At 45.6% G+C, this 27,450-nt stretch overlaps 3 protein-coding genes across 3 annotated transcripts in view; 2 read left to right on the top strand and 1 right to left on the bottom strand.

Annotated features, from left to right (window-relative positions):
- Window positions 1–1,184, top strand: part of ptpmt1 (protein tyrosine phosphatase mitochondrial 1) — a 4,393-nt gene extending 3,209 nt beyond the window's left edge. Inside the window, exon 4 of the mRNA XM_083914534.1 lies at window positions 466–1,184. Within this exon, the coding sequence (XP_083770660.1) occupies window positions 466–594 (129 nt within the window). The 3' untranslated portion in view covers window positions 595–1,184. The remainder of the gene's footprint in view (window positions 1–465) is intronic.
- A 1,595-nt stretch (window positions 1,185–2,779) lies between these two features.
- On the top strand, window positions 2,780–11,133 carry ndufs3 (NADH:ubiquinone oxidoreductase core subunit S3). The gene is made up of 7 exons (XM_083914509.1): window positions 2,780–2,848; window positions 5,110–5,181; window positions 6,487–6,584; window positions 7,486–7,635; window positions 9,406–9,531; window positions 9,616–9,735; window positions 10,883–11,133. The coding sequence occupies exons 1-7, from the start codon at window positions 2,794–2,796 to the stop codon at window positions 11,051–11,053; spliced, it is 792 nt and encodes a 263-aa protein (XP_083770635.1). The 5' UTR covers window positions 2,780–2,793; the 3' UTR covers window positions 11,054–11,133.
- Window positions 11,134–18,767: 7,634 nt separating this feature from the next.
- Window positions 18,768–21,519, bottom strand: c1qtnf4 (C1q and TNF related 4; the record flags this gene model as incomplete). Its single annotated transcript, XM_083914498.1, has 2 exons — window positions 18,768–19,592; window positions 21,163–21,519. 2 exons carry the CDS (start codon window positions 21,517–21,519, stop codon window positions 18,768–18,770), a joined length of 1,182 nt encoding a protein of 393 aa, XP_083770624.1.
- Between the last annotated feature and the right edge of the window lie 5,931 nt (window positions 21,520–27,450).

The following is a 27,450-nucleotide window of genomic DNA, read 5'->3' as shown; positions in this document are numbered from 1 at the left end:
TGGGATTGACTTTGGTAATCCACTTGAATGGACTTTACTATGAGAGGAGCTGGCACAGGGGCCAGTAGGTAAGTCTTTAAAACACTCTTTTAATAAACTCTGGCTTCACTAACTACGCTGTTGGTGCTTTGTTTTGTGTGTAGGGACTCTTCTCATGCTGCTGCAGAGGTTTGCTGTTATTTTCAGCAGCATTAGTGGTTAAAAAAGACCTTTGAATGCCTTCACCGTACTGCCCCAAGCTAATCGCTGTTAGCCACGTCAGGCTGTTAGCGGCTCTATTGGATTTTCCGTTAATAGTTGTTGCACAAAAACTGTCTCGATGACTTATTTGATGTTTGTAAGTGTCGAAAGAGACCACGGGATGATGAATCACACTTTAAGTCCTTAACCTACAAAACTGATTCTACGGAGCTTGGTCCTGACTGTCTGTTCACTGAGTCCATCCGTGCACTCCTCTGCCGACAGTTACACCGCTGGACTCCGGAGGAAGCGTGTCAGAAGCTGGCGTCTGTCCGACCACACATCCTGGTGCGCTCGGCTCAGCTGGAGATGCTGAGGACATACTACCAGCAGGTGTGCGAACAGTCCAGCTGAGAGAGAGCAGGACGGCGGGGCGGACGCGGTTACGGATCCCGCAGCTGCTGGAAGATCGGACTCCGAGCCTTTGGACAATCCTCCGCATCAGAACACACACCCACCGAAGAAAATGCCACATGAATCGCCTTTCCCTCAACTTTTTTAAATATATATTCTCGTGAGTTTTTACTTGGAAATGGCAAAGTTTTAGCGGGTTATTCACAACGTATCAGCAAGCAGAAATGGCAATGGAGTCTTTTTTATAACCCTTATCATATAAAACCTGCAACTTCTTTTCTTTAACTCACCTGGTTTCTTGTTTGTCGCTGAAACACTTAAATATCTGAGCAGTTCCTTGTCTGGGTTCTGCTTAAGCCATCATCCTGTTTTACCGTAGGATTCCTAAAGCAAGTCAACGTTGCAATCACGTTTTTTGCGAGTGTAATAATACTCAATGGTATTGTTGTGTGCTTGTTGCATCTGGACCGCGGCGGCTCAACATGAGGGCGTCTCACCGCGTAGTTCAGCTGTTACTGTGAGTGCTGTTACTGCACAGTGGTTTACTTCATTTATCATATCTTCCCATGGTGCCTCATAACTTAATACTGAAGGTGATGTTAAATAAAACATGTGTAATATGAGTGTAACGGTGTTTGTGCTCTTTTATTTTCACCACCCACACATTCTGGTTGATATGAGGGAAATCTGATGACAGGATATTAGTGATCTAAGGGCAGAGATTCTGCTTTTTAACAACATTTAAACAGGAATGTTGCATTATTTATAGTTACCTGGTGTGTTTTTGTGTTGTTCCACATGTTAAATAGTAAATGGACTCGTGGGCGCACTCACACTGTCCTTCTCTATAACGCCTTTCTAGTCTTCTGACTACTCAAGGCGCTTTCACAGTGTTTGTCACATTCACCCATTCATTCACACTGATGGCAGTGGACATCTACAGACCATCTTATCTAACTATTCACACCACATTTACACACCCATGCGCAGCAATTTGGGGTTCAGTGTCTTGCCCAAGGACATTTCCACATGCGGACCGGGGGAGCTGATGATCGAAGAGCCGATCTCTCCTATATGGAGGACGACCCACTCTTCCACAGCCGCCGACATGAGATGTGATCACAAATTGTGGATAAAAAAGTCTTACATCTTCAATTTTTAAACCTCTAAGGAACTCAAAGACTATCTAACCTGCACAAGACTGATTTATTTTGCGACTCTATTTGTTCCCTTCCTACTTTCCATAATACTTGTTACTTACCCAGGTAACCTTTACTAGTTAATACTTGTTACTTACCCAGGTAACCTTTTCTAGTTAATACTTGTTACTTACCCAGGTAACCTTTTCTAGTTAATACTTGTTACTTACCCAGGTAACCTTTACTAGTTAATACTTGTTACTTACCCAGGTAACCTTTTCTAGTTAATACTTGTTACTTACCCAGGTAACCTTTTCTAGTTAATACTTGTTACTGACCCAGGTAACCTTTTCTAGTTAATACTTGTTACTGACCCAGGTAACCTTTTCTAGTTAAATCTCTTTTTCCATTGTAGTATCGCTGCTTTTACACAATTATTTAGTATGTAAGAAAAAGAAGAATTACTTTATTTATCCCGCAACAGGGAAATTAAATTTTCACTCTTATTATTTTACATACACAGGCCTGAAGTACACACATGCACAGACAGGACCAATATACATGCAATTAAGGAGATATGTTAGAGCGAGGGAGCTGCCAGTGACCGGGGGGTTCGGCGCCTTGCTCAGCACCTCGGCAGTGCCCAGGAGATGAACTGGCACCTCTCCAGCCACCAGTCCATGCTCCGTACATGGTCCACACAAGGACTTGAACCAGCGACCCTACGGTTCCCAGCCAAGTCACCTATGGACTGAGCTACTGCTGTCATGTGACTGCTACATTTATTTATTTATGAATGCGTGTGTCCACATGTTTGAGGTAGGGGTCCCATGTATTGTGTATTTATTCATTAATTAATTCCAGCATTTATATATTTAGTTCAGCATGTATTTATTTATTATTGTTATTGTCACTTAAGTCATGTTTAGGCCTCCATACACCCATACCAGCTGGTGGTTATTTGTCCCCGGTCCACCAGGGGGAGACAGCCCGCCAACATTCGCGTCTCTGCCCGAAGAAGAAGAAGAAGAAGAAGAAGAAGAACGGTCACAGAACAAACATGGCGGCGTCGTTAGTACGGTTTGTCCGCGGAGGTCTTGGAAGGAGTTATAACCGTAAGTTGACTGGAGTCACCTCTTATTTTGTACACACGGGTTTCCCGCAGTTTAACACAGAGTCTAGTGCTTTTTGTTCGCCGCTGAAAAACAATCCTGTGTTATTTTTCAACCGTCAAACGTGTCATGGTTGACCTTCGAGCTAGCTAATGCTAACGTTAGCCTGCACTCGCTTAGACAGTCACCGGTGTTGTGGCGTATTCAGCACCCCTGCCGAACAGGTGTTGTGGCGTATTCAGCACCCCTGCCGAACAGGTGTTGTGGCGTATTCAGCACCCCTGCCGAACAGGTGTTGTGGCGTATTCAGCACCCCTGCCGAACAGGTGTTGTGGCGTATTCAGCACCCCTGCCGAACAGGTGTTGTGGCGTATTCAGCACCCCTGCCGAACAGGTGTTGTGGCGTATTCAGCACCCCTGCCGAATAGGTGTTGTGCCGTATTCAGCACCCCTGCCGAACAGGTGTTCTGCTGTATTCAGCACCCCTGCCGAACAGGTGTTGTGGCGTATTCAGCACCCCTGCCGAACAGGTGTTGTGCCGTATTCAGCACCCCTGCCGAACAGGTGTTGTGCCGTATTCAGCACCCCTGCCGAACAAGTGTTGTGGCGTATTCAGCACCCCTGCCGAACAGGTGTTGTGCCGTATTCAGCACCCCTGTCGTGAATGGCACCCCCTCGCATTAAAGGTGATATTGTGGATCAGAAGCCTGTTGTTTCCCCCTATAGGAGTAGTTTATATACAGGTAACCCACAACGGTCAGAACATTGGTTACTTACTTACGTTTAAAGAGTTTAAAATCACAAACTTGGATAATAGTGAACACAATACAACACCTTTTTGTACATTCAACTTGCTCAAAAGATCCATATAATTCACTTTGTACCCATCAAAGTGTTTCAAAATGTACCAGCCACATCCAAATGTTACCAGCAGCTAGTTGGCGGATGGTGCTAATCCCCTGCTCGTTGTAGTGAAACCCAGTGAGAAGAGATGCTGAGGAACAAGTGTGGGTTTGTGTCAGTGTATAATATAACATGACTGACCTTTAACAACCTGATCTTATTTAAGCAACTTAGGGTTTCCTAAATATAATCCCAGCTCTTCTCGCAATCCATAGGTTCAAAAGTGTGTGCTTTTAACTGGGTTAGATAGATAGATAACTTTATTTATCCCTGAGGGGAAATGAGGTCATCGTAGCAGCGGTACAGAGCAATCAGAAGTACTAAAAATAAGATACATTACAAAATATGAACAACAAAAAAGTACAGTATCGCAGATAAACACTATATTACAATATACTATGTGGATTTAAAGGTGCTTTTCAATGATAGGTCACTTCGAGTAGTGTGCGTTTATTCCCTGAGCGTTGCTGTGCAGCGCTGTAGAGTCTGACGGCAGCAGGTAGGACTGATTTCCTGTGCCGTTCTTTAAGCAGCGAGGTTGGAGGAGTCTGCTGCTGAAGCTGCTCTGAAGCTCGTCCAGGGTTTCGTGGAGGGGATGGGAGACATTGTCCATGATCACCAGCAGTTTTGCATCCTGTGCTCCACCACCTCCTCCAGGGTGACGAGCTTAGAGCCATCAACAGACCCGGCCTTCTTTATCAGTTTGTTCAGTGTGTTCGCGTCTTTTGCTTTGAGGCCCGCACCCCAGGACACAACAGAAGAAGAAGATGGTGCTCGCGACAACAGACTGATAAAACATCTGAAGCATCCGGTTGCAGACATTGAAGGACCTGAGCCTCCTCAGGAAGTAAAGCCGGCTCAGGCCCTTCTTGTAGACTGCCTGTGTGTTTGCGGTCCACTCCTATTTGTTGTCCAGCACCACACCCAGGTACTTGTAGGAGTCCACAATGTTTATGTCCGTCCCACCAATGCAGACTGGAGAGGTCTGGGGCTTGTTCCTCCTAAAGTCCACCACTATCTCTTTCGTCTTTGCCACGTTCAGTATAGCTGTATATAAGCTACTTATAAAGGTCTAAACAACAGCCTTCTGATCCAGAATATCACCTATAATGCGAGGGGGTGCATTTCACGGCAGGGGTGCTGAATACCGCACAACACCTGTTGTTTTATGTGACAGGTTTCGGCTGCATTTAAGGTCGCACACAGGTGTTGTGAGTGGATGTAGGGCTATGTTTTGCTTCCTGTTGTCGGTGTGTTGCTCACGCTGCCCCAGCGCCTCCGCTGCTCTGCAGATTCAGCCATCAGTGTCGTGCTCACGCTTGTTTTGTGACTCCTTCCTTCCTCCTGTTGTTTGTTTCCAGTTGCAGTGAGGAGTCCGTGTCTCCTCCAGCAGCAGCAGAGCCGGCTGCAGAGCACCACCACAGAGACCAGCCGTGAGTACACAGTCACTGACGCTGCAGGGCGTCTATAACAATAACAATATCCACACACTTTAACATGACATACACTTTATTTCTTCTGTTTCCCCGTGATAACGAGATAATTCATTGAATAGATGAATGAAACGTGATAGGCCTGAGATTTCCATCACACCTGACATGTCACGCCTTGTAAAGACTTCTCATATCTTGAAAAACATTATGGAAAACAGTGACACATGATTTAACTGTTATGAAATTAAACTGTAATCTGTATATGTATGTGCACATTGTAAAACTCCTCCCTGAACTGGTATTTACCCTCACCAGCCACTTTATTAGGTACACCTCTCCAACTGCTTGTAAACGCAAATTTCTAATCAGCCAATCACACGGCAACAACTCAATTCATTCATTCATCTTCAACGGCTTGTCCCTGTCAGACTAGGTAAGGACCACACTCTATGACTTATTTATGATTTACACAGACCCCCGTAGAGTACGGTGGCAACGAAAACCTTCACTATAACAGACAGGAACGTCAGACAGACCCAGCTCTGTGGAGGACGGACATCTGTCTGCACCGGAGAGAGGAAGAGAAGGACAGAGAGAGAGAGAGAAAAGACGGACAGGGAGAGAAAGACAGAGACAAAGACAGAGAGACAGACACACTTCCAGTAACTATAATAATATCTATAGTAATGTGAATATGACTTACATGTTATGACAGTTAATACAGCAGAATAGTAGAAACAAGCACAGCTAAGGTGATAGATTATAACAGCAGCAGGAAGCGTCATGCAGGACCACGGCAGCAGGCGCCACCACGATCAGCAGGCGAGCATCTGTGAACACACAACACCACCTACTTTCTAGCAGAGAGGGAACCGCAGCAGAAGACCACACTGACACTTTATTAAGCACCAGGTGTACCTAATAAAGTGGCCGGTGATTGTATGTTGTTGACAATAAACTGGTTAGGGTTTTATATTATATTTTAAAATACCTGTTTGCAGTGCACTTTACATAATATCAAGTATATTTACGTATATCTGTGTTAATTTGTTACTTTTTTTTTAACGAGGCTAAATCTTTATGTCAAGCCTGAGGCCATTCATTCAACAGTAGGTTCGGATCGGTATCAGGTATCGATCGGTTGGTTTGGGATTGGATCGGAAAGAACTAGATCTGCATCTCTATCACAAATCCAAGCGCAATGTCACACTGCAACCTGTTTTGCAGCGTCACTGATGGGTCATAGCAGAGTGATGCATTGTTCAGTCATTCTAAAGCTCTCGTCTCCCCCTGTCCTTCACGCAGCCACCGTCAGGCCCAAGGATGCCGTCACTCACAGCCAGCTGGCGGCGTTTGGGGAGTTTGTGGCTGAAATGCTGCCCAAATATATCCAGCAGGCTCAGGTCAGTTCTCATAAGTACCAGAGCTCATCCTCTCCTTGTGCTACCTGCTGCTCGATTGACCAAAGGACTTTAAGGGCGCACTCACACTGTCCGTCCTTACCGTACCCTGGACTTTAGGGTACTTGCCCCCCCCTCCAGGCCCGTTTGTACTCACACTACCTGGGCCTCGGTGAATGCTTCTTGCTGCCTATACGTCATCACGCCGTAACACGTCACACGCATTGATGACGTCATCGCGATGCGTGGCTTTGTTTCCAAATCTTTCCATAGACCTCGGAGTTTTTGTGCGTCTTGTCGACTTTTTTTTTAATCTTTTCATCGACCAAATCTGCAGTAAACACTCCACCTCCGCATCACACCAACGTGAACCTTTCACCGCCATTGTTTTAAATGTCCGCGCATGGTCCCTCCTTCTTTTTTCTATGTCCCAACAGGCGCACAGGAAATGACCTCAGAACCGCCGTAGGCCTCGTGCTCGTACACGTGCACACGCTCGTGCTGGTACACGTGCACACGTGCTTTACAAAAGCCCACCTCTCCCAAACGGGCCGTGGACTAATGAACTAGACTATTGCCGTGAAACGCGCTTGGGCACGGTACGGATGGACAGTGTAAGTGTGCAGTTTGTGTTGGATCATTAATGTGCAGCCTTATATTTGAATCAACTAAGACCATAATAGAGAAGCTTTTGTGTCTGAAAACTGTCACATGACAACAGAGCCGTAGAAAGGAATCCTCCTGGTCCAGATTTCTCTATTAATGAAACCCGAAACAGTTTTTCTATGTAGCTGTTCCAAACCAGTTTTGAATGTAACCCTAGGAACAATTCAACTAACTATATTTATATTTCAGAAGCATGCAGATGGCTTTAAAATGTGTGTGTGTATGTGTGTGTGTGTAGGTGACCTGTTATAACGAGCTGGAGCTGATGATCCATCCCGACGGAGTGATCCCTGTGCTGACCTTCCTGAGGGACCACACCAACGCCCAGTTCAGGAACATGATCGATCTGACTGCTGTGGACATCCCAACACGACAGAACCGCTTTGAGGTAACATGCACACGCACACGCACACGCACACGCACACACACACACACACACACACACACACACACACACACACGGATTGTCCTTTTACCTTTTAGTCTTTGAATTCCTTATTTTAACATAATTATATTATATATATATTTTTTTTTTTTTACCCATGAAATAAAACCCAATCATTCTCCATAAGAAAAACTTACATGATTCCGTTTGTATTAAGCCCAGTTCAGACCAAAGATTCGCATCGCAAGGAGATGAAACTTTGGACCTAAAACTTCAGACCAATGAGATGAGACGAGACGAGACGGTTTTTCATCTACATAGTAACGCCTCTCTGTTCTTCCGTTCTGACCTCCGACTTTTCAGCCTTCTTTTCGTAGCTGGATATAATTTGTAGCATTAAAAGATATAAATGAGGAAAGAGACACTAAGATACTCGCTACAGCTGCGTTTCTATAGAGATGAAACAGAGAAAATACCGTTTTATTTCCCTGATTCACTGCTTTGTTCTGGATTACTGAGCTCGCTCTCCTTACTCATTGTATTGCTCGCAAGTCTCACTCTCTCTCGCTCTCTCTCCCTCTCTCGCTCTCTCCCTGTCTCTCCCTCTTCCTCCCTCTCCCTCCCTCTCTCTCTCCCTCTCTTTCTCTCCCTCTGTCTCTCTCTCTCCCTGCCCCTCTCCCTCTCTCTCTCTCCCTCTTCCTCCCTCTCCCTCACTCTCTCTCTCTCCCTCTCTCTTTCTCTCTCTCTCTCTCTCCCCCCGTCTCTCTCACTCTCACACACACGCTCGTTGAGCGTCCGTTCATAACGGCCTTTTCAACCAGCTGACAGTCTATAAGTGACTTGACCAGTGGAATTTACTAAGACTTGATTGGCTGTTGAAACAGTTGGCGTGTGTTTAATGTTCTAAAACCAGCCGCTGGCGATTTGACAGATTTTGACAATTTGAATCGCCGGTGACGACATCAGCCGGCTAGATTTGCAACGAGACGGGTCAGTTCACACCGCTGCAACTTACACCTGCAGCTTTCTAAAACAGCTGCGTGGTGAATCTTTGGTCTGAACCGGGCTCAAAAGCATCTTGGATGTTCTACAGAGGAATTTGTAACCACCAAAAATATGAGAAATTGTGATTGTGCATTTCCAGTACAAACGATCCCACAGCCACTGTCCCTCTGTCTAAAGTGAACCTTGTTCATTTCATGTTATAATAAATGTCTCAACACTCCCGTCCAGTCTGTGTTGGAGCAGCGCTGTTAACAGTCAAAGGGTTTTCATTTTGACACTAAACTATAAATTCATTCTTAGTATTGATGCTTTTCTTCTTTCCCTCAGTGACATGAATAGAAACAGTGAAATTCAGACACCAATTGTATTATTTTAAATAGTTTTAGCCCCAAAAGAAGAATTATTAAAGGATTCAAACTGTCCCCACAGTTTCATTATTGTGACACTGAAACAGCAGCTTGTCCCGGTTTGACTCTGCACACATTTTGCTGTTTACCTCCCACTTCAAACCCTTCATACGACATAACGTCTACCTGTAAAGAGGACTTTCTACAACCTATCAGACACCTGACTGGAGCCAATTAAGCTCTTGAACAGTTGTGTTTTATACCCACAGCAACAGGAAAGCATTCTTTATATCTTTATTAAATACATTCTCCTCTAAAACTTCATATTTTAGGATTCAAATTCAAATATTTGTGTCCTGGTAATCACAGATGCCACCCAAACAAGCTCTCTGAGTCATAACGTCCATGTGCCGGTTTACAGATCGTGTACAGCCTGCTGTCGCTGCGCTACAACTCTCGCCTCCGCGTGAAGACGTACACAGATGAGTTGACCCCGGTGGACTCCGCGGTCCCGGTCCACATGGCGGCCAACTGGTACGAGAGGGAGGTGAGTCATCAGCCCGAGTCATAACAGGGTTTATTTTATTCCACTGATATTTTTCAGACTGAGCGTAAAAGTGTGTTTCTCCAGGTATGGGACATGTTTGGCGTGTTCTTCGCCAACCACCCCGACCTGAGGCGTATTCTGACAGACTACGGCTTTGAGGGGCATCCCTTCAGGAAGGACTTCCCTCTCTCAGGATACGTAGAGGTGAGTTCTGCTCACGACACGTCAGCTTTATTCAGCTTCATCAACGTCTGATTCATTTATACATGTTGTAAAGCAGGGCTGCCCAATCCTGCCCCTGGAGGGCCACTGTCCTGCATGTTTTAGGGCGCACTCACACTCTCCACCCGTACCGCGCCCCGTGCTTTAGGGTCCTTGTCCCCCCCTCCAGGCCCGTTTGTACTCACACTACCTGGGCCTCGGCGAATGCTTCTTGCTGCCTATACGTCATCACGCCGTAACACGTCACACACATTGATGACGTCATGGCGATGCGTCGCTTTGTTTCCAAATCTTTCCGTAGACCTCTGAGTTTTTGTGCGTCTGTTTTTTAATATTTTCATCGACCAAATCTGCAGTAAACACTCAACCTCACACCAACGTGAACCTTTCACCGCCATTGTTGTTGTTGTTAAATGTCCGCGCATGGTCCGTCTTTTTTTTTTTTCTATGTCCCAACAGGCGCACATAAATGACGTCAGAGCCGCCGTAGGCCTCGTGCTCGTACACGTGCGCAAGCTCGTGCTCGTACATGTGTAAACACGCTCTACAAAAGCCCACCTCTCTCAGACGGGCCGTGGACGGAAAGCGTGCCGCAGCTAGGCGCGAAGCGGTTGCACTCACACTGGTCAAACGCACGATGCTTTAGCTGTGAAACCAGTTTGGGCACGGTACGAAAAGACAGTGTGAGTGCGACCTTAGGTTTCTCCCTGCTCTAACACACTTGAGTCTAACGGTTTTCAAACCTGTGACGAGCTTCAGCTGCTTGATAACGAGCAAATCATTAGAATCAGGTGTGTTAGAGCAGAGAGAAACCTTAAACATGCAGGACAGTGGCTCTGCAGGAGCAGGGTTGGGCAGCCCTGTAGTAGAGGATGGAAGCTGTGCCCAGGTGCTTATGAACACAAACTGTGCTGGATCGTGTGATTATTTTCTTTTAAAATTAATTTAATTGAGCTTATAATTAAACATAATCATCGATTTATAATGATGTCATTTTATCAGGATGTATATCAGGATAAGAAAGGCTTCACAGGTAGTTTTTAGTACTTGAAATATATCGACCGTAACCACGACACCACAGATTTGTTCTTAAATATAATTCAAGCGTTGCACATGTTTCCCTCTGCAGGTGCGTTACGACGACGAGGTGAAGCGCGTGGTGGCGGAGCCAGTTGAGCTGTCTCAGGAGTTCAGAAAGTTTGACCTGAACTCGCCCTGGGAGGTGTTCCCCGCCTACCGAGAGCCCAAAGAGGCAGCGCCCAAGCTGGAGGCGGGTGACGCGGCCCCTGAGAAGAAATGACGTCCCTCTGGCTCTTAGTGTTATTTTGGGGACTCCTTCACCCTGAACAAACCCACCTGAAATATTTATGTAAATAAAAATACAAATAAAGCTTCAAACCATGAAAAGAGTTTGTGCAAGAGTGTCAAATTTCTCAACTAAGAACCTTTTATGTCCAGATGCGTGTTGAACTTTACGCCCATATGTGATTGAACACGGTTTTCCAAAGTCATAGGTGTTAATCTGCTTCAGTAGGAGCCTCCACTCTTCTGACTTTCACCAGATGTCTCCACCTGTCTGCAGGGATTTGCTCCCGTTCATCCAGAGGAGCATGTAGTCTAAAGTATATATTATTATCGTATGCTGTGGCGCGGGTACAAGCGGCCGAAATGTGTGTTCCTCAGGAGGGGGGCTGGAGTCTCCCTTAGAGAGAGGGGGAGAAGTTCAGCATCCGTGAGGAACTCGGAGTAGAGCCGCTGCTCCTTTGTGTTGAAAGGAGCCAGTTGAGGTGGTTCAGGATCATCTAGTAAGGATGAACCCTGGGCACCTCCATATTTATAAATATCTGGGTTTTTTCCATGAGGAAAATCTGTCTTTTAAAAACCATATTGAGCCTGACTCAAAAACTCTGGGTGAAGTTGTTTTTTTTTGTATAGAAACAAATGTTGTTCTTCTTTTAGTGCTAGAAAAAAAAAAAATCATCCAAGCCGTTCTTTGATCTGTTATTGACTACGGTGATATTTTGTACATGGGCACAAATACATCATCTTTAAAAATGCTGGATTCTGTGCCCCACGCTGCTTTAACGTTCATCTCTGGTTCTGGTGTTGTGGGAATTTTGGATATTTGTAATTCATAATCACAGTTCTGTCAGGTCAGACTCAGTTCAGTGTCTCCTCTGTTTAACCTTCTTAATGGATAATGCAAATAACTAACTCAGTTCCGGCCTGGGCGACTAGAGGGCTCTGCACCTTGGTGTGGAGGCTCCTGTCTGCTCGGGTTGGGGGGGTCTCTGTGGCGGTGCTCCCTGTGACCTTGGACTGCGATCTCTCCCGGTGTGGTCGGCCGCCCAAAGGTAGCTTCCTCTAGCCTCCTCTGTACCTCAGGTCTCACTGCCCGGCCATGTCTCTGTAGTGACAGCTAGTGTTTGTGTTTGGTCTAAAGACGTCACCCAACCGAGGCCAACTACCCAATTATTATTATTATTATTATTATTATTATTATTATCATTACTTCCTGGTTAGGTAATTAAAAGCCTAAGAACAAAGTCTGCAAATTAGTTTTGCCTGCAGGTCCTATACACTGCATCAGTTGTACTTTATTTAAATGTAACATTAAAATGTGGCTTTTGTCCCTAAGTAAATTCAGTAAAATAAAAACTGCATCTGAAATGGACAAAAAAAGGATGCATCTCCCTTAATTAAGCAGTGGTTTAATGCCCCACCCACCAGCATGCTAAGTGGCCCAAATGAAACACCCTACAGGTGCATGCTGGGTGTGGCTAACATGCTAAATGCTAACATGCACATGGTGTCTTCTGTGTTCAGTGAGGCCTGTTCGCTGTTTGTGACTGATCATCTCCCTAATGTGACTGGTTACACTGGGGCACTGGTTACACTGGTTCCACTGGGATAGAGAGGCTGAGTGGACCGGTCACATGTTGTTTAAAGAGCAGAAAGGTTGAACCTGAAGCATCGAGGAGGAGTTTTGTTCTTGATTAAGGGAGGATGTGCTCAACACTCACAGGATGACGTCATACAGGTGAGTACGGTGCAAATCTTTGGTCTGAACTGGGCTTAATACAAACTGAATCATGCACGTTTTCCTTATGGAGAGTAATTGGGTTTTATTTCAAGGCTAAAAAAAAAATGTTTGTAATAGGGTGAGAAGTTCAGCATCCGTGAGGAACTCTGAGTAGAGTCGCTGCTCCTTTGCGTTGAAAGGAGCCAGTTGAGGTGGTTCAGGATCATCTGGTAAGGATGAACCCTGGGCGCCTCCCTAGGGAGGTGTTCCAGGCACGTCCAGCTGGGAGGAGGCCTCGGGGAAGACCCAGGACCAGGTGGAGAGATTAGATCTCCACACTGGCCTGGGAACGCCTCAGGATCCCCCAGTTAGAGCTGGTTAATGTGGCCCGGGAAAGGGAAGTTTGGGGTCCCCTGCTAAAGCTGCTGCCACTGGCTGAGTTTATATTGTTTATGCATCTCTGTGTTGCATGTTATTTAATGTCTGTACCTTTCAATTAATGTTGGTTACACCCGCCGCGGTGTCCAGTTGTCATTTATTGGCGGCCATTTTTGTTTGTGTGGGTTTTGTGCCTCGTTCGTTCTTGTGAGGTTTCGCTGAGGACGGCGGTTTGTATATTTTAAACTGATTATCAGTTGCATGAATCGTCAGTAAAGTGCCTTTATAGAAGATAACTTACGGTTTGTGTTGACATCAGCTCTCTGGTGTGTAGGTTGGGCAGGGAGGGACCATGATACAATGGGGCCCTGGGCACAGACTGAAGGCCCCGCCATCGTTCCTACATACTTTGTGATGCATTTCCCTCTTTTTGTTATCCCGCTGTCTATTATGCATCCTTTCATGTCTGTTATTTGTCCCTTTGTAGTCATTTTTAAGTGTGTTTTGTCCCTTTAATGTATATTTGTGGTCATTTTCGGTCTCTTTGTGGCTGTTTTGCTCACCTTTTGTAGTTAATGTGTGTCTATTTGCAGTTGCTTTGTGTCTCTTTGTATCTGTTTTTGTGTCTTTGTGGTCGATGTGTGTCTGTTCGAGTGACATCATGCAGGTGGAGGCCGTTTTGGGCCCTGTAGGCGTGTTCAGTTATGCGTCCATGATCTGAATTGTAAGAATTATGTCATGTTGGTATTTCTTATGTCATGTTGGGGGCGGCAGTAGCTCAGTCCATAGGTGACTCGGCTGGGAGGGTCGCAGGTTCGAGTCCCTGTGGGGAGTGTGGACTGGTGGCTGGAGAGGTGCCAGTTCACCTCCTGGGCGCTGTTGAGCAAGGCACCGAACCCCCAACTGCTGTGTGTGTGTGTGTGTGTGTGTGTGTGTGTGTGTGTGTGTGTGTGTGTGTGTGTGTGTGTGTGTGTGTGTGTGTGTGTGTGTGTGTGTGTGTGTGTGTGTGTGTGTGTGTGTGTGTGTGTGTGTGTGTGTGTGTGTGTGTGTGTGTGTGTGTGTGTGTGTGTGTGTGTGTGTGTGTGTGTGTGTGTGTGTGTGTGTGTGTGTGTGTGTGTGTGTGTGTGTGTGTGTGTGTGTGTGTGTGTGTGTGTGTGTGCTCTCCTTCTCCTTCGCCCAGCAGATGGTGCTGCAGCACACGATATAAAATCCAGACCGCAGAGTAACTGTCTCTGAACGCTTCTGCTTTTATCTGAGTTCACAATGTGGATGCATTGAGTCCAGTTTGTACATTTCCTGTCTTTTATTTTGTCAAACATTTCCATAGAAGCATTCATTTTACATGTAAGAGATACTCAAAACATTTCAAAGAGTCAACATGAGCCCGACTACTGAAAAAACAAGACGTGGGTCAAAATGCCTTTTGTTTTATATCCTTTAAGTTATTTTTCCACCGTAGTTGGATCGGTGCTTTATGGGACACACACACTTGCTGAAATCCCCAACCACATTTTGACTCATGCCTGCTCGACATAGTTTGTAATACACAATGATCAATCTTTCATCAGGATTATCAGAAAGACAGAAGCACGGACCAGAGACATCCAACATATTCAGTCAGTTACTGCACAGATAAGTCACTTACACAGTTAACAGGCGTCGACGGGGCCCATGAAGCTGCTCAGCAGTCATGAGAAAGTATCTTTTTTTCTTTTAGTTACATGCATGCATCACACAAGTGCTTCAGATGAGCTGTGCACGAGTCACCACGAGTTCTGCTCATGACTTACTGAAGTGGGTCAGGCCCCTCTCAAAGTCAGACCGTAGCACTGATGGGTCCACTCCTGCGCAGCGTGCACTGAACTCTCACTGAGGCTGAAATGATGAAACCACCAGAGGGTCAGACTGTGACAGAATACATTATTATCTGAAATGAGGCACACTCGCAGTATAATTTCATACCGCAAAAATAAAAATGAGCTTCTCATTGTCCGAAATTGTCGCTTTCTTAGAAGTCAGGGCAGCTGTACAGGACAGGAAATTGTCAATTAGTAACGCTGTAGTGAGAGTGTGACGCCGGAGACTCGCTGTCTCTTATTAGTTTTCAAAGGAGGTGTGAGGACATTTTCCGCGGCCGCTGTGAGGTGAACACTTTCATGACTTGGTGGAAATTTTAGCTTTTCACCACTCTGACTGCACAGTGTGCTCCCAATTTCAGATTTGTCTCGGATGGTATTTTAATTGTGTCGTTTCATAGTAAATGTATAAAAAAAATCTCAATTTAATTTTGTAGTGCATCAGCCTGAATGCACTACTTCAGAGAAGGGTATCGCTATTCAAATATCTGCTAAACGCTCCACTTTGCTCCCCAGCTAGTTACTAAATGTGTCCGTCATTTGGTGATTTGGTGGGTTTGTTTGTTTATTTGGTGGCAAATTTGCTGAGAGAGTAAAATTCTGGGCTGTGGTGGGACTTTGGTAAAGCCTGGAAACCAAATGAATCTAGCCAGGCTCATGTTTCAGTTGCTCTGGCAGGTATGTCAGGCCCCTTTCCCATTCAGACATGTTTCTGGCAGCTCGCCATTTGATGGACCAATCATAACCGTTTATCTCAGGGGGCAGGTTTAAGACGGTGACCTAAGGCGCGGTCACACGCGCTTCCATTCCGTGCAAACAAAGGGGCGAATGAAACATTTGCTTCTGGGGGCAAAGCAACTTCACGTAGAGTTCAACTTTGGCGGCAGACCATCGCCTGCATTCACGTATTTGTGACCGTGCCTTTACAGGGTCGCCATCTTGTCTGGAGCTCCCTCAAGCGTCACACTAGGTTTGTGACCTGGGCACCATTGTTTTACTGCCTTATAACGTATCAAACACAGCTCTTTCATTGCTTTGATTGGTTGTAGGTCTATATAATTGCACCCAGTGACATAATGCTCTTCCCCGCTGATGACGCCCCTTGGAAATAAATTGCGAGATTGCAGAATAATGCATTAGTTTGATGATGCCAGGCCAACTTTGGTCCATTGCTAACACAAAATCACTGGTTAATGTGACTTTTTAAATGTAATTTGCCAATGTTTTTTACATTAGTGTGTAGCCTTGGTTTGCTTGCCTTGCGGTACACTGGTGTGTTTAAATCATGTCACTACTTCACGTCTCAGAAATTCACCTCATGTAACTGAAATTTAACAAAAAGTTCAAACGCAGCAAAGTGGCTCTCCTGAACAGAGAAGGTGATTTCACAAAGTCATGGTTCATTACAATTTGAACAGCATCATCTTCCTCCCGGCGGTGTGAAATTAAACAGACATGCATATTACAGTAACTCGGGAGAAGCTGTTCAATTTTCCCCACAGTGGTCGCCATCTGAAGAAATGAATTAAACTGCTGCTAGAATTAGAAATCAAATTATGGTCCAGATTGCCGCAGGCCCAGAGGGGGCATGTGGTCAACAGTCTGTACGGGAGGGATATATGTAGCCTGAACTGTCCCAAATGTTTCGGCAGCTTCATCCTGTTGTCCTCTGCTCCCGCTGTGGCCGAGCATCGGAGCGATAAAACACTCCAAATGAAGAAAACAGAGATTCATTCTGACACAAAACGCACTGTTCAAATCAGTATCTCATGCCTCCGAAGACATAAAGAAAGTAAAGTGACTTTTTACATACGAGCAGAAAACCCCAAGTCTTTGACGAGGATAACAAATGCACTTTAAAATGAAAACTGTGATTACCTCCTCACCTTCATGTACAGTATGTAGGAAGACCAAACTCCCCTACCGCTGCAGTTAATGAGCGTGGATCAAGGACGAAGTAGTTAATCGGGGAAAAATGGGAAGATTCCCAGTGGGCCAGGCTAGTTGTTGGGCCACAAGGGCCGACGACTTGCCACCCATCCAATATAACAAGAGATCGTCCTGTATTGAAAAATCAAATGCTCTTACTGAATGAGTGAATGCCCTAGATGTACTCTAATGCATACACTATCTTTTCACATGCTTGGAATGACATGCGGAATAAAAAATAACCAAAAGAGTTTCACGAGACATAGTGGACAAGTATCGCCTGGGTCCAGATCTTTTCAGTCTGCACACTTCGATGAGTTGACTGATTCAACTTGTATCGTGACATGAAACTGACTGAAAACACATTTGAGCTGCAATGAGTGCTGCAGGGGAACTTACCAGTCAGCGCCATGGACACGACTAACTGTGTAGCTAACTTTTGCTTACGTCATAAGCTCTTCTGAGCCTACTCTGTCGCTACAGTTATGGCTGTAAAACGGTGAATCATCTGCAAAGGGAATGAATTTGATCAATTTGGTCCGATGCCCTTTGAAAAACCACACAAAGTATTTGCACAATTTGAACTATTAAAGGTATTCTTTTCATGGTAAAATTCTTATTTACCTTACCCAATCTTTTACGGTTTAGCCATGTGTTAACTTGAATGGGGACGGGCATTTTTATTTTATCTAATTTTATTTAGCCTTCCAGGTTTGTCCCATTTGAAATCAAAGATATTTTAAAAAGGGAGACCTGGCCAAGAATAGCATCAACACTGTTTCAACATAAAAAGCACATAGAAAACATTAAAATGATCACATGAAATTGTTGCACACAGACAGTCTGGACTCAAAAACGATTTCACCGTAGTTTTAAACTCCTTCAGTGTGACTGTGTTTTGAAGCTTAAGGTCAGTATGAAGATTGTCGTAAAGGTTTCTTTACCGGCTCAGTTCCGACTTTGAGAACTGTAACATACAAAAAGTCCATGATGCAAATCTTAAAGAGGAGATAAGGTTAGGGAAAATCGAGTGCAGACAATGACCGAAGATGGAAACGCGGTGTAACTAATTGAGGAGACTCTGATGCGCGTTTTTTCCTTTCCAGACCTCAAGTCTGTAAAAAAGAGGCTGTCAAAATACAGATCCCAATGGAAGATGCACCTCAAATGAGTCAATTTTATCAGTGGACATGTGTACCTGGGTTGAAGCTTTAAAGAAGAGCGTAAAGACGACTTTAAACGACTTGGCCATTTTGTATGAGCCTGATAATCAGACCGAATTTGTTGTAATTTCAATGGGAGATCCTGGAGCCAACTTTCTTTCACCAGAGGATGTGTCAATGATCACACCCACCATTAATAATGTCATTATAAAATACTGTACTTAAATCATGGCGTACTAAAAGTGGACTCAGCATAGTTGTTTTGAGCTGCCGTGAGGTTCAATGACATGGAGGTACGGCGTCTAACTCCTTGTGGTGGTCACACTAACCACGAGGACTTCGGCTGACACAGAGGTGAGCAGGTAATGACTGAGTTTTCATTACAGAGTAAAACATTCAGTAAGAGTTGTCATTCAGTGTTCCACATTTGAGAGTGATGAATTCATATCCTGGGAAGCCATTAGCTGGAAATTGAAGAGATTTTCATTTAAGCGCTGCACTCAGTCCGAGGTGCCTGTGACTTTGCGGAGGAATTCATATGAAGAGGAAGCGTCAAAGACAACCACGGGTACTCTCCGCTTCGCACGCGACTTTGGGGGCTTGGGGACTTTTCCGCTTTGCATGAATTCCTCCAACAATGTTCAGTCCCTAGCTTTTGTGCTGCAGCTAGGGTTTGTTGTCTGCATTTGATTGACTGGCGGTGGTGGTCGGGTTCTTGGGTAAGTCTGGATAAACCAGGAAGCCAGTGAAGGTGATGTACTTGGCGTGATTGCTGTAGGCCCCAAAGCCATCTCTCTGGTGTGAGTAGAGCCAGACGGTGTCTCCAGGTTTTAGCGACATCATCAAGCTCTGACTCTGCAGAGCTTTCTCACCCTGGCTGTCATCGTAGATCATCGCCTGCACCTCCAGATGGTTCTTCATCAGCTTGACGGACAGCGTCTTCTGCGGAAGCTTGCCCACGTTGAAGGAGAAGTAGTAGGCTCCAGGGACGCGACAAGTGAACAACCCCTGCGTCACGTTAAAGTCTTCTCCGATGTTGACGAACGCCGTGTCGAAGCTGATCGGCTGGTGCTGCGGCATGCCTACTTGGTTGACTCCGACGATGCTCTGGGTGCGCCCCACCGAGAAGGCCGATCTCTGGTCATCCTCATCGTCGCCATCCTCCTCCTCCTCCTCCTCCTCCTCTTCTTCTTGCTCCTTGTGTTGCAGCTCCTTCTCCACCACCTCTGTGTCTGTTGTTCCAGACCTGACGTGCTCCGTGGCCTGGTTCAGCAGCGGGGTGTTGTCTTTCTGGGGCTCCTGGGAGTCCAAGGCAGGTTGGTGTTGGTGGTGGTGCGTCTGGAAGTCGTAGGTGTCGGGGTAGACGAGGTACCCATTGAAGGTGGTGTAGTGTCCGGTGTTGCTGTAGAGTGCGTAGCGAGGGTCACCGTGGAGACGGAGCCAGACGGTGTCACCGAACTCCAGCTGCAGCATGACGCTCTGGCTCTGCACCTGAGGATCGAAGAAGAGAGAGAGTCTGTCTTACATGGGCACCAAACATGATCCGATCACGTACCTCACGCAGCTCTTCATTCAGGGGAATTTGGAGTGTAATCCCCTCTATTCTGCTTTCATCCCCCACCCAAAACACAAACACACCCTCTGTGATAAGAGCCATGTTGCACCATGAGACAGTTGGAGAGCATTTGTAAGCATTTCCTCAGAGGGAAAAATCCACCCTGAAACAGAATCAGACATTATTTGAACCAGATGCTGATTCAACTGAGAGAGAGACCTAAAGGAATACTGTCCATTTGGGAAATATTCGCTTTCTTGCCAAGAGTTAGATGAGAAGCTCAGCTGGAGCCAGGGGGCTGTTAGCTTAGCTTAGCACAAAGACGGGTAGCAGGGGGAAACGGTTAGCCGGGCTGTCCAGAATTCCCAATTACGCCTACCAGCACCTCAGTGTCTACAGAAAGCAAATAAGCTTTTTTCTTAAAATGTTGGACCATTCCTTTGACTTAACGAGTCTTTGCATTTCTTTTAAACCTAAAGGATCCTGGTCTATGTTTGTATCCTTTCATAATTCAGTCTAATACCTTCTACTTCACTATCAGCATTATCACAGTCGGTGTGGGCAGCGTTTAAACACAGGCATTATTCTAAAGTTTTCAGAATCAGAATCAGGTTTATTGCCAGGCAATTTTCATTGCAAGGAATTTGACTTGATTTGACGGTGCCTACATAAATATAACCATGAACACAAGCAAACTAAACATATAGCATTGAATTATATACATGAAATATAAGTGAGTGTGTTTGTATGACCAGTGCAGGTGGTAGTGTGCAAGTAAAAGTGTCCAGTGAAATTCTTATCATCAATAAATACTTTGTTTTAACCCGCATGACTGCGTAAAATCCAGATAATGGAAAAATAGGAATGAGTCAGGAAATGGACCTTACCTCCAATTTAAGTAGAAAAAATCCCAAAATAAAAACTCTAGCTAACACAATTCAGGAAAATACCACAAAAAATGATGACAAGTAACGCACAAAATGTACAGGAAAACTAACCAATGAGTAGACGACAATCCAAAAAAGAAGCTTTCTCACTTCCCCACATTGTCTCTGGCAAATCTTCATAAACAGCTCCCAAATCTAGTTTCACTGTTTTAAAATGTCTCAGTAATTCCTTTAAACAGCCGATCACGATAGTTTTTATGGAACAAACAAATTACATTTGTTGGGGACTATTCTGAGCGGTGGGTGAATCCACATTTGGTGCTCTGTTTGTGTGGGATTAGCTCAAAATAAGCTGTGTGTGTTTGTTTATGGTGATGAAACATGTCGCCCAGTGCAACAGTGGGGCTCAGTGATGTGTTTGTAACAACATCAGGCTGTGATATATATACACACACACACACACAATATTAAATACATGCATGGTTGGTTTTGGTCTTTTTATGGGATTAGTTGACACTCAGACAACAATGACAGTGACCACTTCCTGCCTAAAGTCCGACCCACAACTGCTCTGATTGGCTTATAGAGATGCCCGTTGACTGAGCGGTCTGAAACCCACCTTCCTCTCCTCTCCAGCGTTTTCCTCGTACACGATGGCCTGCACCTCGTTCCTGTTCTTCATCAGCATCACCGACAGGTCTTTGTGCGGAAACTTCCCCACTGTGAAGGAGAAGTAGTAGGCCCCGGTGATACGGCAGCGGAACAAGCCGGCCTTGGGGTCAAAATCCCCGCCGATGTTGACGTAAACGGCGTCAAAGGTCACGGTCATCTTGGGCCCACCCTCCATGCTGTTGGTCCGTGCAACAGAGAAAGCCGAGCGCAGCTCAACGTCGTCCATCAGACGGGCGAAGCCCCAGGCGCCGCCCGCATGACTCAGGCACAGCAGGCCAATCACAATGCTCGCAGGGAGCAGCATTGTATCTGCAGAGACATAAAAACAATGTTTTAAATAGTTTTGAGCAACATGGAAATCCACTGTGAGATCTTTAAATACTGCAGCTGTGACATGGCTGCACTGTTTTTGCTGCAGAGTGGATATGAACAAAGTTTTATTTTATATCTCTATATATCTCTATCTATATATCTTTGGATGTCTTTCATCTCTCCATCCATCCCTCACCGGTCATAAACAACACACATCGCCTCTCATCTGAGCGAAAGCTTCACGTTTTGATTTGGGGGGGAAACGCTAAAACCACACGCACACATACAGACAATAGAGCAAGCATATGTTTGCATCTGGCAAAAGCACACAAAACAGGCTTCAAACACTGTGCTTAAAAGATAAAACACACACACACGCACACAATTCCTGTTCTGCGTTTGAGTCATTCACGCAGAGCGCCCTCAGCAGAGGAGATATTAATGTGTCTTTTATTAGCAGAGACAAGCGCTCTCATTGTCTCATTGTCCTCCTCTAATGGAGCAAGAGGACGTACACACTCACAGGTGGAGCTGTCACCACCCTCATAACAATAGGACTCTGCGTATTCAGTGTGCAGAGACCTGGAGGAGCTGCCTCCATGTTCAGTGCACACCAGTTCATCAACCTACATGAGGATGATGTGACAGGAAAGATATGCGGCCGTCCTTGGAGGTGGCACTGCCGCATATCTTTCCAGTCACATTATCCTGGAGATCCTGAAAATGGAAATACATCTCATCTTCAACCTCTTCTTATCCGGGGTCAGTTCACGGGGGCAGCAGCTTTAGCAGGGGACCCCAAACTTCCCTTTCCTGGGCCACATTAACCAGCTCTAACTGGGGGATCCCGAGGCGTTCCCAGGCCAGTGTGGAGATCTAATCTCTCCACCTGGTCCTGGGTCTTCCCCGAGGCCTCCTCCCAGCTGGACGTGCCTGGAACACCTCCCTAGGGAGGCGCCCAGGGTTCATCCTTACCAGATGATCCTGAACCACCTCAACTGGCTCCTTTCAACGCAACTCTACTCCGAGTTCGTCACGGATGCTGAACTTCTCCCCCTCTCTCTAAGGGAGACTCCAGCCCCCCCCCCCTGAGGAAACACATTTTGGCCGCTTGTACCCGCGACCTCGTTCTTTCGGTCACAACAACCTCAAATTTGTACTTGAGTAAATGTACTTTATCCTTCAGGGATGTACATCATCGCATTTCAGCCTATAATGGTATTAAGTATACTCTGTGTTGCATATTCTATGTTGTGCCCTGCATCTAATTTCACAGTTACAGTGCATCACCACCAAAGCCTCGAGGTTATTTACTCTTGAAACTAAATGTTCTTTCTGTATTGTTTGTACTAAATCGACCTCTTTTAAATGCAAACTCATTACAGCGCTTAATTGTACTTAAGGCACTGAGACACAACTGATCGTTTTGGCTGATTGCTTTCCCGCTGCAGCAGAGGGAGAACGCCAAACAAGAGATGCTGCAGCACCAGCTCAATGCAGACGTTCTAACGTTCCTTTATGAATTTGAACATACTTATTTTTGGATAGACACTAACACTACACTACCCTGTAATCTGATATAATAATAATAATAATAATAAAAAGACAACAAAACTGACAATGCAGCAGCGAGGCGTTGTTCGTATAATGGCAGCTTAGAATCCTGTTTGTTTGTCTGTGTAATGGCAGCCGTTTTAACTAGTCACGTTACTCCTCGGAGAGTTTGATGCTTCAGGTTCAAACAGCAATGAAAGTATGGATCAAACAGACCTCTCTCATAATGAGCACCCGGGGGAGCGAGGCGCAGAGAGGAGCAACAGAACAGAACAGACAAGAGTGAAGTCCGGGCAAGTAGAAAAAAGTACAATGTTGGGCTTTCTTCCATGGTTTGATGCGCCATTCCAACGGAGTATGATGGTTTAGTTTTACAGTGGTTGCGTGTTGTCGTTAGATTTATGACCCGGCCTGTAAACACCACGAGTTTGGGATTGGGATTACTGCTGTTTCTAAAAACGCAGATGGTGAAATATTTCAATGGAACGAATGAAAATCCTGCAAAAACGTGCCTGCATTGCAAAGCAACCCTTCCAAAAAGGAAGATAAAAAGTTTACACATTTAAATCATTTTAAAAGAAAGTGGTCCTGCAGATTTCTTTCTTTTAAAAAAAAAAGCAAAACACTGTTGCAGTCTGCTCACACCTTCTGAAGAATAGATGCAAAACCACCACAAAAAGATGCAACATGACTAAAAAGAGATGCAAAACAATTTCAAAGACACACAAAACAACTAAAAATGGACGTAAAATGACCACAAAGAGAGAAGAAATGACTATAGAGATGTATAACGACAATGAAGAGACACAAAACGACCACAAAAATGATGACGAAGACAAACAAAATGATTAAAAAACGATGTAAAATGACCACAAAGAGAAACAAAACTATGACATAGAAATGTGAAATGTCTAAGAATAGATGCAAAACCACCACAAAAAGATGCAACATGACTAAAAAGAGATGCAAAACAATTTCAAAGACATACAAAACAACTAAAAATGGACGTAAAATGAGCACAAGAGATGTTAAATGATAACAAGTATACACAAAATGACCAAAAACGATCACAAAGAGAGACGCTAAATGACTGTAAATAGACACAAAACGACCACAAAAATGACACAAAATGATCAGAAACAGATGTAAAATGACCACAAACAGAAACAAAACTATGGCATAGAAATGTGAAATGTCTAAGAGTAGATGCAAAACCACCACAAAAAGACACAACATGACTAAAAAGAGATGCAAAACAATTTCAAAGACATACAAAACGACTAAAAATGGACGTGAAATGGGCACAAAGAGAAACAAAATGACTACAAAACGACTAAAAATGAACGTAAAATGAGCACAAAGAGAAACAGAACGACTAAAAATGGACGTAAAATGAGCACAAAGAGAAACAAAACAACTAAAACTTGTCTCTTTGTATTTGGGTGTCTTGTTCCTACGTAGACAGAGTGGAGTGGGGTGGGGGTGGGGGGGCCTCTTACATGTCCGTGCCCAGGGACCGGATGGATCAGAATACGTCTGTGCACTCAAAAAGCTCTTCGCTACATCACCCGTTCACACAGTAATCCTGCTCATCAGGTTTCGATCTCATTCGCCAATTTTTCCGATTAATGGACGACCTCTACCCGCTGTGTCCTGTATCGAGTCAAAGTCAAGTCTGGCATCAAGCGCGTCTCCTCTAGTTTCTGGATGAGAACCGTGTTGTGTTTCCTCTTCAAACCAAATCTGAAATGAACACCGCTCCATCCGCGCGAGTGCAGCCGCGCTCTGCACAGCCGCGCTCTGCACAGCCGCGCTCTGCACAGCCGCGCTCTGCACAGCCGCGCTCTGCACAGCCGCGCTCTGCACAGCCGCTTCACTGGAAGTTAATTACCTCGATGAAAGCTGTTGATGATGATACTTGTTTCAAGAGGAGAAGATAATTATGTTTTCATTCCCCTCCTCACAGTGGTGGTACTCCCCGCACTCACCAGGAACCTTCAGAAAATTATAGCTTATGTGAACTTAACGTGGAAACCGGCACTTAGTCATGACGGACCAATGACAACACATCGTCCATCCATCCGCGGAGTCTCTCCTTTCTTATCTGGGTCAGAGCTACAATCCCCTCAGGATGAGTCTCCCAGCCTGGACTCTCCCCCCAGCTCTCCTGGAGGGATTCCCAGAGGCTCGAGCAGACTTAGAGACCCCCCCCTACAGTGCGTCTTGGATCTACTCTCTGTCTCTTCACACTAAGGGCGCACTCACACTGTCCTTCTGTACCGGGCCAAAACCGTTTTTTCAGCTAAAGTCTAGTACCTTTAAGTAGTGTGAGTGCACCCGTTCCGCGCATAACAGCCCATGGCCCGCTTGAAAGAGGTGGGCTTTAGCAGAGCCGTTTGCACGTGTACGAGCACGAGCGTGCGCACGTGTACGAGCACGAGCCCTACGGCGGTAGTGTTATGTGCGCCTGTTCGGACATAGTAAATAGAAGGACGGACCATGCGCGGACATTTAACAACAACAACAATGGCGGTGAAAGGTTCATGTTGGTGTGATGCGGAGGTGAAGTGTTTACTGCAGATTTGGTCGGATGAAAAGATTCAAAAACAGTCGACAAGACGCACAAAAACTCAGAGGTCTGTGGAAAGATCTGGAAACAAAGCCACGCACACGCGATCAATGCGTGTGACGTGTTACGGCGTGATGGCGTATGGACAGCAAGAAGTATTGGCCGAGGCCCAGGCAGTGTGAGTACAAACGGGGCTGGGGCGCGGGGGGAGAGGGAGGGGGGACAAGTACCCTAAAGCTGGGTCGCGGTGCGGGAGGACAGTGTGAGTGCGCCCTAACTGTCTAAACATTTAGACAAAGGGAGTTTGTGTCCTTGCTGCAGCCTCAGGACGGTGACTTTTTGGGCGAGTTTACTTCCATGTGCTGGAGTACGTTAACCCCTTTGCCATCTTCGTTCCACTGATCCATGTGTTTTCTCTCCGACTTTGCTCTTCTTCAGTTTTTCTGTCAGCTTAATGTTAGCCTTGAAGAGGAGGAGGGCGCACGCATGAGTGACCCCGGCAGCGCAGCGGTGTTATCAGGAGGACTCTGATCTGAGAGGGGGGGGGGGGGTCGTCTGAGGCGAACTGGTCTCAGGCGAGCAGTCGCTGTCTGCACGGGCGGCTGACTCCCCACAGCTCTGCTGAGTGGTGTGTGTTTGCCACACGTGATGTAAAGGGTGGAGGTCTGAAGGGCAAATCACCAGGCAGCCCAGCATTCCTCAGATACTGCTGCACATTTTCAATGTTTGTCCAGTGCCACTGCGGGGGTCCGTTGTGACGTTAGTGGCCATGCTAAATTACCTGCTACCTCTGTTGTAGAGATTTGGGGAACTGAGGACTTGGCGTGTGTAGGTGGTAGTCGGGTCAGCCGGCAAGTCGACCAGGGTGTAGCTACCTTTTTTAAACTTTTTGGCAGTTTTTCAAGCCTTTTTTTATATCGGACGGACAGGAAATGGGGTGAGAGAGAAAGGGGGAGACATGCAGCAGAGGGCCGCAGGTCGGCCGCTGCCTCGAGGACCTTCAGCCTCTTTAAATGGGGCGACTGCTCCAACAGTGAGCTTTAATGAGCATTTAAAGGGAAACCGTGTTTACTTTCAGTTGGACTCAAGTGTTTGAAGTGATTAGAGTAAAAACCAGATTAATCTGAACTCCTGCAGCTGCCGCTTACAACTAGATGGGCGGCAGTGGCTCAGTCCACAGGTGACTCGGCTGGGAACTGTAGGGTCGCTGATTCGAGTCCCTGTGTGGACCATGAATGGAGAGTGGACTGGTGGCTGGAGAGTTTCCAGTTCATCTCCTGGGCACTGCCAAGGTGCTGTTGAGCAGGGGTCAGCCGCCCCGCTCTAACATCTCTCCATTGCATGTATATAGGTCCTGTCTGTGCATGTGTGTGTATTTCGGGCCTGTGTGTGTAACATGAAAAAATAATAATAGAGTAAAAATTGAACATTCGGCTGAAAAACCAGCAGTTTCCCTCTTTAACATAACATAAGATAGGAAGCTTTTATTGTCCTTATATTCAGAATACAATGAAATTCCTTCATCCCGAATGCCACTGGAGCACTGAACACCGTGTCCCGGTGATGCGTTTTTCTTGTTATTGCCACTGCTGTCCTGCTTTTTGCCCTGAGGGTGTTTGCGTGTAAGTGTTGCTGTTGTTGTTGCCGTCCTGCTTGTTGCTTTTATGAGACCGAAGACAAATTTCCACATTGTGGACAATAAATGAAACCAAACCAAACCAAATTGCAAGTCAGCGGTGCTTAAGAGAAACTACACCTAAACACAACCACGTTCAACGTCATATACCAACATTCATCATA

The sequence above is a fragment of the Echiichthys vipera genome (genome assembly GCF_963691815.1).
Source record: "Echiichthys vipera genome assembly, chromosome: 1".
NCBI lineage: Eukaryota > Metazoa > Chordata > Actinopteri > Perciformes > Trachinidae > Echiichthys > Echiichthys vipera.
This window is presented reverse-complemented; position numbering and strand designations above follow the sequence as displayed.

What these genes read in the sequence shown, in the direction of transcription:
- ndufs3 (XM_083914509.1), top strand. Translation starts at nt 2,794, where the DNA reads ATGGCGGCGTCGTTAGTACGGTTTGTCCGCGGAGGTCTTGGAAGGAGT. An exon ending in AATATATCCAGCAGGCTCAG is followed by an intron (nt 6,585 to 7,485) that starts GTCAGTTCTCAT and finishes GTGTGTGTGTAG; the next exon opens with GTGACCTGTTATAACGAGCT. An exon ending in CTCTCTCAGGATACGTAGAG is followed by an intron (nt 9,736 to 10,882) that starts GTGAGTTCTGCT and finishes TTCCCTCTGCAG; the next exon opens with GTGCGTTACGACGACGAGGT.